Here is a 19,265-nt window from a genome sequence, read left to right as displayed (position 1 = left end):
AGCTCGGTCCAGCACGAGTCATCTCCCCTTCCCCCTCCTCCCCTTTCCTACTGAGTTGCCCAACACTTATTTAGAGAGGATGGGAGACAAGGGGGACGGTGGGCTCAGGCCAGACGTGATCTGTGGGTGTGGCAAGGACAGGGGCTGCCTCTTCTTTCCTGTGATAGGAGAGACTGCTACCCTGTATCAACGGCTTTAAACTGGAAAAGGGTAGGTTCGGATTAGATATAAGGAAGTGTTGTGGTTTAGACCTAGCCACCACACGGTTCCTTGCTCTCCCTCCGGGAGATGGGGGAGGGAACCTGGAAGAAAGCAAAAGTCATGTGTTGAGATGAAGACAGTTTAGTAGAACAGCAAAGGAAAATTACACTAATAGCAAAATACGGGGATAATAAAATATACAAAATGAACAATGTGCAATTTCTCACCACCCAGCATCCCACAGTGATCATGGAAATGACACTGAGCAGCAAGCAAAGCGGGGAGAAAGAGAGAGATGCTGCCCCGGCCAACCCCCACTTATCTGCTGAGCGTGATGTTTATGGCATGGAAGACTCTCTGTGCCCACTCTGGGTCAACTGTTCTGGTTATATCCCTCCCAGCTTCCTGCACCTGCACATTGGGGAAACCTGGGAAGGTGGACAGTGGCCTTGGTCTCTTCAGCAACAGCTCATTACATCAGTGTGTTTATCAGCGTCCTTCACATGCCAAATCCCATACGAAATCCACTACACATTGACTACTGAGAGGAACATTCGCTCCATCCCAGCCCAAACCAGGACGAGTGTGTTCCTGCAGTAATTCCGGTAGAAGTCAAATCCCGCCTGTAGCTTATGGCCTTTAACATTTTGCAGAGAACTGAGAGACTGTCCACACCACCTGCTGTGGACTGACTCTTTGCAAACAGGCCATGTTGGTGGCCTCCTCTGGACTGGACTCCTTCCAGCTGGTCCATGTCCTTCTTCTGTTGGGGGCTCCAGACCTGGATGCAGTGCTGCAGGTGGGGTCTGATGAGAGCGAAACAGAAGGGCAGAATCACCTCCCTTGATGCACAGGCCATTCTCTGTGGATGCAGCCCAGGATGTGGTTGGTGTTCTGGGCTGCAAGTGCTCTTTGCTGGCTCATGTTGAGCTTCTCATCCACCCGTAGCCCCACTAGTCCTTCTCGTCAGGGCTGCTCTCAATCCATTCTCTGTCCAAGCCCTGTTTGTGCCTGGCAGTGCCCCAACCCCTGTGCAGGACCTTGCACTTGGCCTGGTTGAACTCCATGAGGTCTGCATGAGCCCATCGCTCCAGCCTGTCAAGGTCCCTCTGGATGGCATCCCTTCCCGCCAGCGTGTCGACTGCACCACGCAGCTGGCTGTTGTTGGCGAGCTTGCTGAGAGTGCACTCCATCCACTGTCCATGTCGCCGACAAAGATCTTAAACGGCGTCGGTCCCAGTACCGACCCCTGAGGAAGGCCAGTTGTCACCAGTCTCCACTTGGACGTGGAGCCATTGACTGCGACTCCTTGAGTGCGGCCATCCAGCCAATTCCTTACCCTGCGCAGGAACCGGAGTGTGTGGGAATGACGGCGTGCGGTGTATCGGGGCGCATGGAGACCAGGGTGCGTGGTGTATCGGGGCACACAGAGATACAGGGTGTACGGGGCTGGGGAATGCAGGAACTGAGGTGCGTAACGTTTTGTGGTGCACAGAGAGCTGTGTCCGCAATGTGTCGGTGTGAACAGGGATCGGGGTGCACAGGAACCAGTGTGCGCAGTGCAACAGAGTGTGCCAGGAATGGGGTGCTCAGGAATTTGGGGTGCGCAGGGATCCAGGGTTCATGGTGTTCCAGGGCACACAGGGCGCTGCGCTGGGAGCAGGGTGCACGGTGTGTCAGGGTGCAGAGGGACCAGGGTGGATGGCAGCTGGGGCACAGGAGAATCTGGGGTACGCAGGGAGCAGATTGCAGGGTTTATTGGGGTTCACAGGAACTGGTGGCCATGGGCAGCAGGGTGCTGGGGATTGGGGCGCACAGGGGCCCAGGCCGCCTGGGGAAGAGGCTGTGCAGGATCCTGGGGGTGTGTGGGGACCCAGGGATCCCGGGGCTGCAAGGCCCAGTGCCCCCAGGGGTGCCCTGCAGGATGGGCTTTTCTGGAGAAACCCCCAATTTTTGGTCAAAGAAGAAGAAGTCTGCATTTGGAGAGCCTTTAGGGTGAAAGGTACCTGGCACAGCCCCGCTCTACCCTCAGGGTGCAAGGCTCGGTCTAAAGCCCAGCTAAACCTGGTTCTGGAACATGTCCTTGGCACATCGCTGCATTCAGCGAGGCCGAAGCACAAGAAAAAGCCAAACAAGTGTTTGATAAAACAAATTCATTTCATACAGGAACCAAATGAAGCATTTTGTTACCAGTCCCCACAAAAATCCTATCAGTAAACTTATTTTAAATATCTAAGAGTCACTATCAAAAAAAAAAATTGATGAGAGCTGTAAAAATAAATGAAAAAGCAGAGGCAGGGTAACGCTGTGGTTGTACTGAAGGCACCCGGTACTTCTGCTCTGTCTTCGCATGTGATGACTCGATGCCACTCAGTTCGTCTCGCCAGAGGAGCATCCTCCCTCTGAACCGTCATCCCGCTGGAGCTGTTAGTCTCCCAAAATCCGCAGAACATTGATTCCTGATAAACCAAGACTTACACACCTGCAGAACCAAAAGTTATCATCATGAAGGGCAACTAATAAAAATCTATCAATTCCACGCTTCAGCATTTTAACACAGGTACTCACCCCAGCATCCCGCATTCTTTTGTCTTTACGATGCACAGAAACATAAGCACGGTGTGGAACATGTTGTTTCTGCCCTGAATCGACAGGAAAAGAGAAGAACTTGTAAATCGAGTCAGTGACGAGCAGTCATGGCAATATTTCAGGTAGAATAAGCGACCATAGCGAATGACAACTGGGTAAACAGCAGGAAAAGAGCAAATGTGGGTTTTGGCTGGATTATCATCTCCAAACAGTTTAAATGCGGGAGCTTTTCAGGAAGCAGAGATCCAGCAACCACCGGGGATCACTATAAAATGAGAATTCACAGGAGAATGTCACTGTTTTGAGACTGGAAGCTTCTCCCCAGGATTCCTACGGACAAGCACTGAGCTTGCATGCCTTAAGAGGTGACACCGCACGTCAGGGGTAACATGACTTGTTATTTTAAATTAAATTGTCAGAAGCTAAAGCAGAAGCTACTACCTAGCTGATGCAGCTTAAATAGCTACTCAAGCTGTTCTGTAGGATCAGGCCAAGTACCAGGCTGTGGTCAAAGACCAAGCTCACGTTTACTTCCTGCACTGAGCCAGCCTACGTGTAAGCAGTCAATAAATGTGGCTAGTTCCTAAGAAGAAAAATGGAATCCCTGACTGAGACCTGCCAAGGATTTCCTAGCAGCAGGAGAACACCACGGTACCTCGGGCAGGCTGCAGACGTGGCCCTGGTAGATCAGCTGGTAGTGGGGTGGATTGATGCTGCTCTGGTAGATGCAAAACAGGTTTTCATTGGAGATGTCTGCGAATGGGAAGTTTAAGAGGTGACGGGGCTCTCAAGCGTGCTGATGTGATGCAAGAGGCAAAGAGCAGCTAAATGTGAGCACCGGTACCTGGTTGATGGGGTGTTTGAATGAAGTGCTGGGAAGTGAAGATTTTGCTGTTGGAACACTTGGGGTGAGGTCGCAGCTTGCAGTCGAGGTAGGTGCTGAACAAGTGCATAATGATCTGGGCAAAGAAAACCAAATCTCACTTTAGCGTCCTTCAAAATACAGCAGCTTTCTTGCCTTCATCTCGGGCATCAGTTACAGAATTTGATAGTCTGTGGTGACAACGTTGACTTCACCCCTCTGAGTTTAGGAGCCCAAGGCAGCTTAATGCTTAAAGCAGAGATTGGCACGGCCCAGGCATGCCACTGGGGCAAGGCAGGTTTATTTCTTGCAGGAAGTGAAACAGTGTCAGTCACAACACCATAAACTGATCTCAGTTCACGCACAAGCAACTTTATCCTGGCATCTTGCAGAATTTGGCAACTCCCTATCCCATTTGCATTATTCCCCATGGAATCTCACCAGCTAGAACAGGATGATCTGAGCAAGCGATGCAAACAGGATTTCACCATGTTCCTCAAAAGACTTACTGGCTACCCCTCCAAAATCTACACTGAAAGGGAACTGGTTTTAAGCTGTCCTATCAGGATGTCTTTGAAAACTTACAGAGGAGTCGGTGGGCAAGCTGCTGTCCCACCTGCGGCCTTTGAAATCCCCTCCTCTGTTCCATTGGAATGAACTGAGGTATCGTTCCTGAGAAAGCGCTGAAAGTAACAAGATTGATTCAGTTCTTTGGAGTTGAAAGTGTCTGAAAGTGGTATTTTGTGCTACATTCAGGGGCTTCATACATGTTTCCGGACTACAAAGAAGAAGTCGTTCAGGTAGTGAAATGCTTGTAGAGATAACAATACGGGGAGGTAAATTGGTGGGACGTCTTTTCTTTGCAGTTATTGAGGAGATGAAATCCAGCACTTTACACCCAAAGCGTGCAGCAGGAAAATGAGAAATAAAACTTTTAAAAATCAAGTTACATGCGAGTCCCGCACTATTCTATCGCTATAAAAAGATAAATTTGTGAAGAAATATTTCTCCAGCTTAAAAGCAGCTCCATCCTTGCCGTGACTTTTCAAACATCTCCACTGAAGGAATGTCTGATGCCGCGAACACTCGCCTGTGCTAATGGAAGTGTTTTAAAGCCAGTCTGGTGACACCGTGTACCTTTGATCCTTTGAACCAAATACGTCTGGTTTGGTGTAAGATCCAGATATCGCACTACAGTCTTCAGGGTTGGAAAGAGCTGAGCTTTAAAGAGTGCCGCCTCCTTTAGAGTCCTGATGCTGGCCACTGCAACGCAAGAAAAGGCAGTACATCAGCTAGGACCAGCCCAGAACTCCAAACAGCCTCCCTTCGCAGGCCTTGCTGCAAAGAAGAGCTCTCCTTTTTGGTGCACCCCTTGAAGTCCTAGAAACATTTAACAGGTGACGCTACCCCAAACACTCCTTTCAGTTCCCATAGTAGCAGACGTCTGCTTTATAAAAGACAAGCATCAGTGTGACTTCATGAATGTTTCCAGAAGTCTCGTGAAGAACCTTTCCAGCTTAATAAAATGCGTGACACGGAACAAAAACCACAGCAATACAGAGCAGAAACAGCACAGTGACACTGAACAGATCTAATTTATACAACACCTGTCCAAGGCCCCAGCTCTGGAGCAGCCCTCCTTCAACCACCCCAAAGCTACTGCCTCGTCCTACCTCCGATCTGCAGTTCTGGAGACCCCATTCTTCTCAGCTGAGTGTTCACAGACTCGATCTCTTGGACAAGTGGCACCAGAATAGTCTCACTAATCCACTAGGAATGAAAAAGGTGAAACTTCAAGAGGTCAGAAGCAACAAAGATGTTAAAAAGCCCCAACCCTTAGCTTCCCTCCTACGAATCATCACCCTTACAATCACAAAGAAACTTAACAACAGAAACACTGAAGCCAGCCAAGGAGGAAAGGAATTACATTAGAATATCAAGACAGGCAGAGTTTAAATGACTCTTTAATACCTTGTAAAAGGCCAGGGACTTCAATGGCAAGGAGTCAGGAAAACAAATCCCAAGGAAGTGTCAGGTAAAGCTTTTCCAGACAACAAGGAGAGGGGTATTATGAAGCGCAGCCCTCCAGCCATAAAGATCATTTCTACTGTGATGGGTCCACTCCCTCTCACATTTGTCTGGGGAGATCAAGGAGCTGACAAACCCTGCGTGTGGGATTCGTACGTGACAGGATTTGGGATCCAAAAGCAAGCTGGCCCTAGGTTTAGGATCAGATGCGCAGGAATCTGGTATGGATCTCGTGCTCCTTTCTACTTTTCATCAAGCTTATTCCTTAAAAAAAAAAAAACCCAACACAAAACCACAAGCAAAACTCCATACTTGCGAGATGCTATGACTGAAGGGGCAATTCCAAGTGAGGTTTACTCATTATTTTGCCAGTGCGTGCAATTAAGTCTCCTCTCCTCTAGCAATTCCTATTGCTAAGATCAAGGTTTCTCTTTTTGGCTTTTCGTTATGCTGCTGGGGACTGTCAGAAAAAATCCCCCTTTGGGTTGGGATTTTCCATGCTTTGAGCCCAGGAGAAAGGGTTTGCAATACTGCAGAGACATCCATTGAGCAATCTGAGTTACAGCAAGGAAAACCACCTCTCCTCGTACCCGAGACGCTCTGGTTTCCCATTCAGAGGTGGATGAACTCCTCTCTTACAAGCATGCTGCGTTTGTATCTCCTTCTGCCAGCCCACCCCAGTCCTCAAACAGACACGGCAATCCTGCCCACCTCCTTTGGCACAGAGGGGACACGGAGGTGCTTTTCCACGTGGGCTGTGCCTGTTCTGAAAAAGCAGGCAGTGCTTAGAGACAAGACTTACATTTCTGAACTTAGTGGTCCAGGAATCCAGTTGATTAAAGATCTGTTGGTTCATTGTTACATCATTTAACCAGCTGCTTTCCACTGCTCCAGTGCTGGTGTGGTATTGTGATCCATTGAGAGAGAAGCTGGAGCTGGAAACCTTGGGTGAATAAAATCAAACAATTGTATTTTTTTTTCCTGCTTTCTTTTTACACTTTAGTTTCTTATTTTTGCTTCGTTCTGAAACAAACTGACCACTCTAAAAGAAATGAAGTGCCACCCGGGAAAATGGCCAAATCCCAATACAACAATTTTATATCTACTTTGCAAGAGGAGCAAACACACAAACACACAACTTGCCGCTGCCTGCTGCTCACCTTCAGTGGCACACGGCACCAACCAAGGACCAAACTGTACCCTTGGGAGTTGGCTCGGTCGTTACCTTGTTGTAGCTGCTCCAGGGTGAGTAGGTTGCAGATCTGCCGTAAGAGGACGGGTTGTAACTCAGCACGTTTTGACCCTGGATCGGAGTAGAAGGAGTCGAAGAAGTGGCTTCCTTGGCTGCCCGCTCATGTGGTGGAATTATTTGTACCGCTGCAAGAAGGAAAAACAGAATTAGCATTGTGGACGCAGCAGCCCCAAACTCTCCTCCCTTCTCTAAACGCACAACAAATCGGTTCCACAAGGCTATCTCAAGGCAATTTTATGAAGATGCTGGAAGGGACAGTAGAGAAATCTGGCCTCTGCAGAACTCAGCACTGACTGGAAAAAACGAGAAGACTGAGACACATGACCACAACTCAGTACAAATACTACAGTTTCAGGCTTCTGTTACATGTTCCCAGGCACCATGCATAAGCCGGGGGCTTCTCTAAGCTGTTACATCAGCTGCTCTACCTCCCCAGCTTTTGCGTCTTTGGCACACTGAATGCCTTAATTTATCTGGGCAAAGAAACATACAGCATTACTCCTGTCTGCTTCCCCTTTTCTAGGGGCAGACCGGCAGTGTGTAATACCATTGTGCTGGCATTTTGCTTTTGGTTTATTGACCTTGTCAGGTTCTGCCGTATTTTAAAACTTTACTTTGATGTTCGAGAGCTTTCTGAGCGACGGCTCTCTGGGCTGTCATTTACAGACTTCACAGGGAGATCTGTCCGTCCATCTAATTTGGTTCCCAATACCCAGCGTGATATTGGTTGGACATCAAAACTAAATATAAACCTGCACTCTCTGCCTTGCTCCCAGTCCAACGTACAGCCTCACAGTCACAGAATCACAGAATGGTTTTGGTGGGAAGGGAGTGTTAAAGCCCATCCAGTCCAACCCCCCTGCAAGGAGCTGGGACATATCCAGCCAGATCAGGTTGCTCAGAGCCGCGTCCAACAGGGCCTTGCATGTTTTGAGGGATGGAGCATCAACCACCTCTCTAAGCAATATAAACCCACACTGTCTGCCTTGCTCCCAGTCCTATGGAGAGGTTGCAAATTCTTTGTCCAGCCTCACAGTGTTTGAGTTCCTCACTGTCCTTCAGCATCTGCCATCATCCTGTCCTTTTTCACTGCGTGTGTTTCTTTCCCTGCCACTCATCACATTACCACTTGCTGGTGGCAATTTGAACACGCTGTGCGTAACTGAGTTTATAGCTCATGTCATCGAGGTAATTCAGAACTCACTTCACTAAAGAATCCTGCCATTCAGAAAGACACCGTCCCGAAACACCAACAAAAAAGAACAAGAGAAAATAGAGATTGGCAGAGATATTTCTTACACCCACCTGCATTCTGCAACCCCAGCAGGATCCACTGCCAAGGAGTTAGGACCAAGCTCGTGGGTGCCACTGTGTATATGAAGTAATTCCAGAAATCACACATGGCATTCAGGCTGAACAGACAGCAAAGGCCAAATTCTACAAGAAGCAGAGAAGTTTTTAGCAGAACTTGAGCATGTGGAATGAGAAAAGTAGATTATTTGCAGAAGCAAGCATATGCCCATCATAAATATGTCATTCTTGGTGCTATCAGGAAGTACCAATTCGGTCACGTGTCTAAGATTTCTTCACCATTTTATGCAAGAACGACTGGAGATAGTTTTCCTTGCTATGTTCAGATTAATTTATAGCACTCATATTTTTTTTTGGTTTTTTTGAAGATTATTTTCCTAAAAAGCATGGGAACTATTGCAATGAAATTTCACAGCATTTCTCAAACATCATCTGACGTCAAATCACCTGCCCCTCATCTCATGATTTTTCTCTCCTTCCTGCTTCACCCTCTACTGGTATTTGATACAGCCAGGTTCGAGTCTACTCATCCAAAACAAACTTCAGTTATGGTGAATGCCATCCACAGCCACAGCACAACACAGGAGTCAGATGTGCAGTGCTGGCCAAAGCCTTACTGCAGACATGACACAGATTTAACGCATCACACAAGTTCTCATGCCCTTTCAGGATATATCTAAGAAAGCTGTTAACGCTCCTTACCTCTCACTAAAAAGCAGGAAATGCCAAGGTTTGAGGGAAATAACAGCAAGTAGAACAAGGTTTTGCTTTCAATATTCAAATAAAGGCTGTCTTCAAAGATACCTAAAACCTGACAAGCAACTGAAGAGAAGAACCCTGAAATTTAATGTAAATGCTGCAGCAACTCACCGAGATACCAGAGTGGCCACTGTGTGGTGTCACAATACCAGCTTATTAATTTTCCAGTCCTGAAAGAAAACCAAGAAGTTATTGCTTTGCAGTTCTGTCCCGGGAAATATTTCGGGACATACAAAGGACGATGTTTTGCTTGTTTGAATCAGATGTAACAATTAACATACATTCCCGTAAATATGATGCATACAACACCCAGTTTAAGGAGTCTCCAGGCCCAGAGCAGCGTCTTGGCTGCCATCTCCTTCCTCCTCTGGATGGCCCTGTCAATACTGCACGTTCCTACACCCTGTTCGGGGCTCATAATCCATCCTAACAAAGACAGAGAAATGACAAAATCTGTCAACTTGGATACAGGAAGGCTCAGTTAGCAGAAGATTAAAGGAAAGAAGCAATAATCCAAACCAAACTATGGACAAGTGTAAACTGGATGAGAGTTGGTTTGGTAGATGGACGCTAGGGGATGATTTTGGTTGGTCTGAAAGTCTCTTGACTTTGACTCATTTCCTAAGCAAGGGCATGAAAGCAAGAAAAGCGTGGAATGGAGGTAATACTGAAGGACTGTGAAAAGCCTGATGCGGCCTTCCAGTCTCAAGCAGTGATTTGCGGATGGGCTGAATCGCCCTTCGTCGGTTACAGAGGAAGAGTCGTCTTGGTTTGGTGTGATTCCCAGCTTTGACACAGCTCGAGTGAGAGGAGATGAATCCCACCCAACATTGCCCAAACGCCAGAGACCAACAGGAGCCGAGGGCACTCCGGCCTTCCCCGGATCACAGCCAAAGGACTTAATGGTCAGAAAAGAGTCAGCTTTGTGATACCATCATCCCCGTGGCTCCACAGGTGGCCGACAAGTCAGGGGTTGCTGAGATGGTCGGCTGCACAATGGGTGGCCGAGGGGCTGCTCCGAAGGCAGAAACACTCGCCCCTCGCAGAGAGGATGGCCCCATGCCCCCCGTTCAACACCAGGGCTCAGTGGGATACCATTTTTCCTCTCTTTGGTGGCATTACTGGCAGAATGAGGCCTTGCTCTCTGGCGCTAGCCATACACCAGGGGATAGGGAAAATGTTGCACCCTCTGGAGAACATGTGCTCTGCTGGGAGGTAAGGTCTGTTCCCACGACTCCCCAGGCCTTTGAGGTTTAACCTAAGCCAGTCCTTGGGAAACAAGCAGATCTCCACTCCCCTCAACGTCAGTCGGATAACACGAGTTTATGCTAAGAGACAGGAACCGTCAGGAGAATTTCCTGCTTCCAGCGCTACAGGAATTCTGGTGCATTTCAGATCCCACCTGTAGCTTCTGGCCTTCGACATTTCCCAAAGAACCGAGAGACTGTGCACACCGCCTGCTGTGGATTCACTGTTTGCAAACAGGCCATCTTGGTGGCCCTGCTCTGGACTCCCTCCAACAAGTCCATGTCCTTTTTGTGTTGCGGGCCCCAGATCTGGACGCAGTACTGTCCTTCAGCATCTGCCATCATCCTCTCCTTTTTCACCACGTGTGTTTGTTTCCCCGCCAGGTCTCCCCACAAACACTCATCACATTACCACTTGCTGGTGGCAATTTGAACACGCTGCAAGTAACTGAGTTTACAGCTCATGTCATCGAGGTAATTCAGAACTCACTTCACTAAAGAATCCTGCCATTCAGAAAGACACCGTCCCGAAACAACAACAAAGAAGAACAAGTGAAAATAGAGATTGTCAGAGATATTTCTTACACCCACCTGCATTCTTCAACCACAGCAGGATGTCCTGGTGAACACTCACGAACAAGCTCGTCGGTGACGCTGTGTATATCAAGTATCTCCAGAAAAGAAAGAAGGCCTTCAGGCTGAAGAGACAGCCAAGGGCGAATTCTACAAGAAGCAGAGAAGTTTTCAGCAGAACTTGTGCACGGGGAATAACAAAAGTAGATTATTTGCAAAAGCAAGCATATGCCCATCAAAAATAGGTCGTTCTTGGTGCTATCAGGAAGAACCAATTTGGGCACATGTCCAAGAGTTCGTCACCATTTTATGCAAGAACCACTGGAGACAGTTTTCCTTGCTATTTTCAGATTAATTTATAGCACTCAATTTTTTTTTCTTAAATGGAAGGTTATTTTGCTGAAAAGGATAGAAACTATTGCAATGAAGTTTGACAGCATTTCTCGAACATCATCTGCCGTCAAATCTCATCTGCACCTCATCTCATGATTTTTCTCTCCCTCTTGCTTCACCCTCTACTGGTATTTGATACAGCCAGGTTCGAGTCTACTCATCCAAAACAAACTTCAGTTATGGTGAATGCCATCCACAGCCACAGCACAACACAGGAGTCAGATGTGCAGTGCTGGCCAAAGCCTTACTGCAGACATGACACAGATTTAACGCATCACACAAGTTCTTGGTGCCCTTTCAGGATATATCTAAGAAAGCTGTTAACGCTCCTTACCTCTCACTAAAAAGCAGGAAATGCCAAGGTCTGAGGGAAATAACAGCAAGTAGAACAAGGTTTTGCTTTCAATATTCAAATAACGGCTGTCTCAAAAATACCCAAAAACTGACAAGCGACTGAAGAAAAGAACCCTGAAAATTAATGTAAATGAAGCAGCAACTCACGGAGATAGCGGAGTGGGCAGTGTGTGGTGTCACAATACCAGCTTATTAATTTTCCAGTCCTGAAAGAAAACCAGGAAGTTATTGCCTTGCAGCAGTTCTGTCCCGGGAAATATTTTGGGACATACAAAGGAGGCTTCTTTGCTTGTTTGAATCAGATGTAACAATTAACATACATTCCGGTAAATATCAGGCCTTCAACACTCAGGTTAATGAGGCTCCAGGCAAAGACCACCTCCCAGGCTTCACCCGCCATCCTCCTCTGGATGGCCCTGTTGATGTGGGAAGTCACTGCACCCTGCTCCGGAGTCATTATCCGTCCTAACAAACACAGAGAAATGACAAAATCTGTCAACTTGGATACAGGAAGACTCTCAGTCAGCACAAGATTAAAGAAAAGAAGCAATAATCCAAACCAAACTATGTAAACGGACTTTGAGCCAGAACCATGTTCAGCGTATTAAAAGAAAAAAACCCAACAGATTCTTTAGCAGTAAAAATAGGTAATATTTCTTCGATGGACTCTCCGGTCAGCACTGTCACCTCATGACTGAAGAACAGCTTGTGTTTTCTCCAGTGAGGTGCAAAGGAGAGGACGGAGACAGATTCCAACCTCGTTTTTGAAAACTAACGTCCTTGAGAAGCCAGAGGCAAAGCTCCTGCCTTCTCCAAGCAAAGGAAGCCAGAGCAAGGACAGGGCACTGCAATAAAAGTGAGATCTGGTCCCTTTCTACTGGCTGTCAGTCCCCGTACCTGGCGCAGGGTGAGGGCCAGGGGCCGTGCTGGGACACACGGGTCCGTCAGGGCGGGCAGAGGCACCCCTTTGTCCAGCCGGGGAGGACGCAGAGCAGAGCGCTCCCCGCACACAGGCGTCAGGAGCCCTTGGCGCTGCAAATGCCAGAGGCTCTGCGCCTGCCAGAGCACTGCCCCAGCCCCTGCGCCTGTGCATCATAAGGGGAGGCGGGGCCTGTTGCTATGGGGACAGCGGGGGCGCTTGCGCCACAGCCACTGGGCGGGAGCCGTGTTTTGGCGGGAAGGGGCGAGCGGCAGGGCGGCCATGTTGGCCCAGCCTTGGAAGGTGTGGAAATGGCGGAGGGGGTGTCGGGCCAGCTCGGTGTCCTGGGCGCCGTTGCTGTGGTGCAGAGACACAGGTTGCTGTGTTTTTGCTGAGCTGTCTTTACAGCTAAATTACTTGATTACCCATGGTAATGTCCAACAGGCTGCGTGTTGCCAAGGCCAACAGATATACAAGAGTTCTGCTGTTTATCCGGGACATGCAGGCTGTTTCTCAATTTTTTCCCAGTCTCCTGGAGTGACTGGAGATGAATCCCACCCAACGTTCCCCAAATGCCACAGACCAACAGGAGCTGAGGGCACTCCGGCCTTCCCCGCAGCGCAGCCAAAGGAAAAGTGTCAACTTGAGAGATCAAAATGAGAGTTCTGCTGCTAAAATGATACCAGCCACGTCTCCAAATGGTGATCTGCATCCTGAAATCCCCACTCATTCCTTATCCAGGGCATTCCCAAGGTGTCTTGTGGATTAGGAACCTGGAAATAATCCATTACTTATAGAAATAACAGTTCTCTCCCCAGTAATCCAGTCAGCCCCTGTCCCAGAGCCGCTCTCCCAAGCTCACACACGCTGTCAGAATTAGCAATCTATCTTTTCCCCTAGACGTTAAGGAAGCAATGTTTATGCCTTGTTGTAACTGACAACATCTGTAGGATGCCATTTTTCAGAAACAGATCCTCTAGAAGGCCCAAGATAAAAGATTATGTTGTGACGAAAGGGAGAGCAATTCAAGAGGTAAAGGCGAGTTTTGTAAGCTTATGCCTGGGGCTTGAAAAAGCCGTTTAGAAGACGCCTGGGACCCCATGAGAGAGCAGCAGGCGATGCAGAGCATGAGCAGAGAGGGCAGAGGGGACAAGTGGGGCAGCCGCAGCGCAAGGAAAGCTCGGTCCAGCACGAGTCATCTCCCTTTCCCCCTCCTCCCCTTTCCTACTGAGTTGGCCAACACTTATTTAGAGAGGATGGGAGACAAGGGGGACGGTGGGCTCAGGTGGACAGTGGCTTTGGTCTCTTCAGCAACAGCTCATTACATCAGTGTGTTTATCAGCATCCTTCACATACCTAATCCCCTACGAAATGCACTACACATTGACTACTGAGAAGAACATCTCAGCCCAAACCAGGACAGGTATCCGCCCCTTATTCCATACCATCTATGTCATGCTTTGATATAGACACACAGATATCATTCTCTCCGTCTATGGACCATCCCTCCAAAATGTTGGTTTAGTTCACCGACTCCATCACTTTCGGCTCCATTTGTCATAACAGTCTTTCAGTGCAAAAGAGATGGGATGTAGTGTGGGACTGTTGGATGCTGTGCTTCATCTGGAGCTTGCAGCTGGTACGTCTGGCATGGCTGGTGTGTCATATCCACAGTCTGCCAGTTCAAGATGTTGATCTCGAGTATGTTACTGGGCACCAGTTCTTGTTCCCTCACCGCTGCACCTTACTTGGTTACACTGAAGTTCATTCTTCACTGATCTGCGTGATTCTTACTGCAGTACTGTTGATGTGACATAGAATAACTATAGAAATGATGACATACAGTGTTATATAGCAATTAACATCATACAGTTCAAATTATTGGCTATTTTCACCTAAACCAAATCTCCTCGAGGCACACATCAAGCTTCCCTATCCTCCCCCATCCTCCACCAAGTACATCGAGATCCTTGAGCAAAAGCAATCCCACGGATGGGTTTGCCTTTGCCCAGAGGAGGAATAACCCAGAGTCTCTTCCCCAACATATTCCTTACATGCACCACAGGGACTCTATCCCCTTCTACAGTAAATAAAAGTTCTGATTGGGCAGGGCCAGCTTGATTGGTGGATCCTCGAGTGTTGACCAGCCAGGTAGCTTTTGCTACATGTGCATCCCAGTTTTTGACGTCTCACCACCCATTGCTCTCACTGTAGTTTTCAGCAGTCCATTGTACCATTTGATTTTCCCAGAGGCTGGTGCGCGATAGGGGATGTGATATCCCCACTCAATGCCGTGCTCTGTGGCCCAGGTCTCTATGAGTTTGTTTCGGAAATGAGTCTCGTTGTCTGACTCAGTTCTTTCTGGAGTGCCATGTCGCCACAGAACTTGCTTCTCAAGGCCCACAATAGCGTTTTGGGTGGTGGCATGGGGCAGAGGATGTGTCTCTAGCCATCGGGTGGTTGCTGCCATCATTGTGAGCACATGGCGCTTGCCTTGGCAGGTTTGTGGGAGTGTGATGTAATCAATCTGTCAGGCTTCTCCATGTTTGTATTTCAACCATCATCCTCCATACCAAAGAGGCTGTAACTGCTTGGCTTGCTTAATTGTGGCCCCACTGAGCTAAAAATAGTTCACCCCTGTGTTGCTAGTCTAGGTCCACGTGAGAAACTTTAATCTTAGCAGCCAGATGCACCTGCTGGTTGTTTTGATGTTGGGTACGTGGGCATCTACCTGATGTACTTTTACAACCAGATTCTCTAACCAGGCAGCAATATCTTGCCAGAATGCCTCAGCCCCGGTGGGTTTAGCTCTGTGCTGCCAGTTGCTCTGCCTCCATTGCTTCAACCGCCCCCACAGCGTTTGCCACCATCCATGAGTCAGTGTAGAGATAAAATACAGGCCATTTTTCCCTTTCAGCAGTATCTAAAGCCAGCTGGTTGGCTTTCACCTCTGCAAACTGACTCAATTCACCTTGACCTTTCAGTGCCTTCTGCGACTTGTTGCGTAGGACTCCACGCCACACAGCAGCTTTGCACTTTCAATGTTTTCCTACAGTACAACGAGAGCCGTCAGTGAACGGGGCATATCGCTTCTCATTTTCTGGTAGATTAGTATGTGGTGGCAGTATGTGGTGAGGCCTCTTCAGCATGCGTCACCTCTTCCTCCGGTGACATTCCAAAATCTTTGCCTTCTGGCCAGCTCGTGGTCACTTCTAAAATTCCTGGGCGATGGGGGTTTCCTATTTGAGCCTGCTGTGTGATCAGCCAGACCCACTTCCTCCACGTACAATCAGTTGCACGACGTGTGGGAGTGGGCCCTCCCCTTGGACATCCAGCCCAGCACTGGCAGTTGGGGTGTCAGGAGAAGCTGTATTTCAGTACCAGCCACTTCTAAAGCAGCTCGAACTCCTTCCTGTGCTGCCGATATTTCTTTTTCAGTTGGAGTACAGCGGGCCTTAGATCCTCTATATGCTTGGTTCCAAAACCCTAGGGGTCGACCTCTCGTCTGCCCTTGTGCTTTTTGCCAAAGACTCCGGGTCGGGCCATTCTCCTCGGCTGCAGTATAGAGCATGTTTTTAACGTCTTGTCCTGTCCGGACTGGCCCAAGGGCTACTGCATGAACAATCTCTCATTTTAATTGTTTAAAGGCTTTTTGTTGCTTAGGGTCCCATTTAAAATCATTCCTTTTTTAGGTTACTTTATACAGAGGGCTTACAATCATCCTGTAATTTGGAATATGCATTCTCCAGAAACCCACAACGCCCAGGAAGGCTTGTGTTTCCTTTTTGTTAGTTGGTGGAGACGTAGCTGTTACTTTGTCAACCACATCCATGGGAATGTGATAACGTCCATCTTGCCGTTTTATTCCTAAAAACTGGATGTCTTGTGCAGGCCCCTTGACTTTGCTTCGTCTTATGGCAAAACCATCTTTCAGAAGGATTTGGATTATTTTCTCTCCTTTCTCTAAAACTCCTGATGCTGTATTGCCCCATACAATGATGTCATCAATGTACTGCAGGTGTTCTGGAGCTTCACCCTTTCCAGCGCAGTCTGGATCAATCCATGGCAAATGGTGGGGCTGCGTTTCCACCCCTGGGCCAGTCGATTCCAGGTGTACTGGATGCCCCTCCAAGTGAAAGCAAACTGGCCTGCATTCTGCTGCCAACGGGATTGAGAAGAACGCATTGGCGATATCAGTGGTGGCGTACCAGTTGGGTGCCTTTGGCTCCAGTTCATACTGAAGTTCTAGCAGGATTTCGGATCTTTCGGTCAGTCTTTCCACAGCCAAGACACAGGCCCATATCGGGGAAGACTGTCGGAGCTGGTTAACCACTGCACGTACCGGTGGTGCATCGTCATCTTTCCAACCCATTGCTGCCAGTGAGTTGGAGTAGGGTGATGGTGCACTCTGTACAAACTTCCGTCACATGGGTTGGGAACATTTTATTTCATCTGGATCTATGGATGTCCACAGGTCATCCAGGCTAGGATAAATCAGCTCCCAAACAGCTGAGATACTGGATACTCTATGTGCCTTCCTCAAGTACTGGATGCCTCCCTCTGTGGTGGTCCACTTGCTTGGGTGGCATATAAGATCTTCCTTGAAGACCTGTCCTTCATGCCTGACAGGAGTCACCGCCAGAAGCTGCGAGCTTCTGTCTCTCTTCCAATCGCTCTGTCAATGGCCACTTCCCTAGACAGGGATCCCAGCTGCCTGGCTTCCCTACCATCTAATTCCAGGATACTGGCCCTGCTGTCCCAGCATCGGAGCAACCAGGTGACAAGTTGCTCACCTTGATGATGGCTGAAATATTTTTGCATATCTTGCAGCTCACTCAGGGATAGGGATAGGGTGACTACCTCTGCTTCTGCCTCTCTCTCGTCTTGTGGGGTGTTTTTTTGTGTACTTCTGTACAGGGGCAACTGATACCAGCACGGGTTGGTTCTTTGGTTCATCTGCGGTGCTGCTCGCCGGGGTTGGAGCAGCTGCAGTGCCCATCGTTGGGGTTGGGGTAGCTGCAGTGCCTGCCATGGGGGCCGAAGTAACTGCAGGGCCTGTAGCAGGGCTTGGAGTGGCTGCAGGGTTTGCAGTGGGGATTAGCGTATCTGCAGTGTCTGTCCCGGGGGCTGCAACGGCTGCAGCGCCTGCTGTCAAGGTTGTGGCAGCCACAGTATCCTTCAGTAGTTGTTTAAATGTAATCAAGATCAAGATCTGAGATACCTGCAGGAGAGCTGCCAACACACACACGGTGGTTGGGGTATCAAAAGCTGTTGAAATTAGATTGGCGAGGAGAGGGAAGCTGTAAACAGAAGTTCCTCCCGCGGCTTGGCTTCTCAGACCAAAACAAACGGTGTAATTCCAAATGACGCCCACAAGATGCCTCCCAAAATACACGGATGAAGCCGCTGCCGCTTTACTCTGCGCGCCACCTGCTGCTGTGGAATACAAATGCAAAACTGGTCTTGTTACCAGCCATCTAACCAAACCAGTCAGCGCCGCATGGCACAGCACAGCGATACCTTTAATGTAACATACAGAACTGATAAACCATATAGAAACTCCAGCAAACAGCATATACGACAAGCAGGGGGCTGCCCAATACGGTTTTACGCAGCTGGCTGTTGTTGGCGAGCTTGCTGAGGGTGCACTCCATCCACTGTCCATGTCGCCGACAAAGATCTTAAACGGCGTCAGTCCCAGTACCGACCCCTGAGGAAGGCCAGTTGTCACCAGTCTCCACTTGGACGTGGAGCCATTGACTGCGACTCCTTGAGTGCGGCCATCCAGGCAATTCCTTACCCTGCACAGGAACCGGAGTGTGTGGGAATGGAGCAGTGCGGTGTATCGGGGTGCATGGGGATCATGGTGCGTGGTGTATCGGGGCACGCAGAGATACAGGGTGTACGGGGCTGGGGAATGCAGGATTCGAGGTGCAGAGTGTTCTGGGGTGCTTGGGAACCAGGGTGCACGGTGCATCAGGGAACACAAGGACAGGGGTGGACGGGGCCCAGGGTGCCCGATGTGTCAGTGTGAACAGGGATCAGGGCACACAGGGAGCTGCGCTGGGAGCAGGGTGCACGGTGTGTCAGGGTGCAGAGGGACCCGGGTGGATGGCAGCTGGGGCACAGGAAATCTGGGGTATGCAGGGAGCAGGGTGCATGGTTTATTGGGGTACACAGGGAGCAGGTCGCAGGGTTTATCGGGGTTCACAGGAACTGGTGGCCATGGGGAGCAGGGTGCTGGGGATTGGGCCGCACAGGGGCCCAGGCCGCCTGGGGAGGAAGCTGTGCAGGCTCCTGGGGCTGCGTGGGGACCCAGGGATCCCAGGGCTGCAAGACCCTGTGCCCCCAGGGGTGTCCTGCAGGACGGGCTTTTCTAGAGAAACCCCCAGTTTTTGGTCAAAGAAGAAAAAGTCTGCATTTGGAGAGCCTTTAGGGTGAAAGGTACCTGGCACAGCCCCGCTCTACCCTCAGGGTGCAAGGCTCGGGGCAAAGCCCAGCTAAACCTGGTTCTGGAACATGTCCTTGGCACATCGCTGCATTCAGCGAGGCTGAACCACAAGAAAACCACAAGAAAAAGCCAAACAAGCGTTTGATAAAACAAATTCATTTCGTATGGGAACCAAATGACCAATTTGTTACTAGTCCCCAGCAAAAGCCTTACGCCTCCCTGGGGAGACAGAGGCACCAGTAACAGTGGGTTCAGACCAAAAACCAGCAGCTCCCTGCTCCACAGAGATAAGGAAGGCCCCTGTCCCACAAACAGCACAAACTCCT

General features: G+C 49.2%; 1 protein-coding gene and 1 long non-coding RNA gene across 2 annotated transcripts; both read right to left on the bottom strand.

Annotated features, from left to right (window-relative positions):
- Positions 1 to 2,351: 2,351 nt before the first annotated feature.
- On the bottom strand, positions 2,352 to 10,594 carry LOC147601950 (transmembrane protein 209-like). The gene is made up of 12 exons (XM_086739906.1): positions 10,405 to 10,594; positions 8,946 to 8,951; positions 8,238 to 8,369; positions 6,906 to 7,057; positions 6,483 to 6,623; positions 5,326 to 5,422; positions 4,790 to 4,915; positions 4,238 to 4,335; positions 3,635 to 3,749; positions 3,446 to 3,543; positions 2,770 to 2,843; positions 2,352 to 2,683 (listed from the first exon to the last, which is right to left on the bottom strand). The coding sequence occupies exons 1-12, from the start codon at positions 10,592 to 10,594 to the stop codon at positions 2,629 to 2,631; spliced, it is 1,284 nt and encodes a 427-aa protein (XP_086596032.1). The 3' UTR covers positions 2,352 to 2,628.
- Positions 10,595 to 11,542: 948 nt separating this feature from the next.
- LOC147601949 (uncharacterized) lies at positions 11,543 to 12,693 on the bottom strand. The gene is made up of 3 exons (XR_015258093.1): positions 12,467 to 12,693; positions 11,890 to 12,034; positions 11,543 to 11,775 (listed from the first exon to the last, which is right to left on the bottom strand). It is a non-coding gene; the product is annotated as an uncharacterized LOC147601949 (long non-coding RNA).
- Positions 12,694 to 19,265: the final 6,572 nt, after the last annotated feature.

The sequence above is a fragment of the Chlamydotis macqueenii genome, chromosome 1 (assembly GCF_036417535.1).
Source record: "Chlamydotis macqueenii isolate bChlMac1 chromosome 1, bChlMac1.mat, whole genome shotgun sequence".
Classification (NCBI taxonomy): domain Eukaryota; kingdom Metazoa; phylum Chordata; class Aves; order Otidiformes; family Otididae; genus Chlamydotis; species Chlamydotis macqueenii.
Note: the sequence above shows the minus strand (reverse complement) of the source record. Positions and strands in the feature narration are given on the sequence as shown.

What these genes read in the sequence shown, in the direction of transcription:
- LOC147601950 (XM_086739906.1), bottom strand. Translation starts at nt 10,594, where the DNA reads ATGATGGCAGATGCTGAAGGACAGTACTGCGTCCAGATCTGGGGCCCG. An exon ending in GGACCACTAAGTTCAGAAAT is followed by an intron (nt 5,423 to 6,482) that starts GTAAGTCTTGTC and finishes TTTCATTCCTAG; the next exon opens with TGGATTAGTGAGACTATTCT. An exon ending in GCTTGCCCACCGACTCCTCT is followed by an intron (nt 3,750 to 4,237) that starts GTAAGTTTTCAA and finishes TTCTTTGCCCAG; the next exon opens with ATCATTATGCACTTGTTCAG.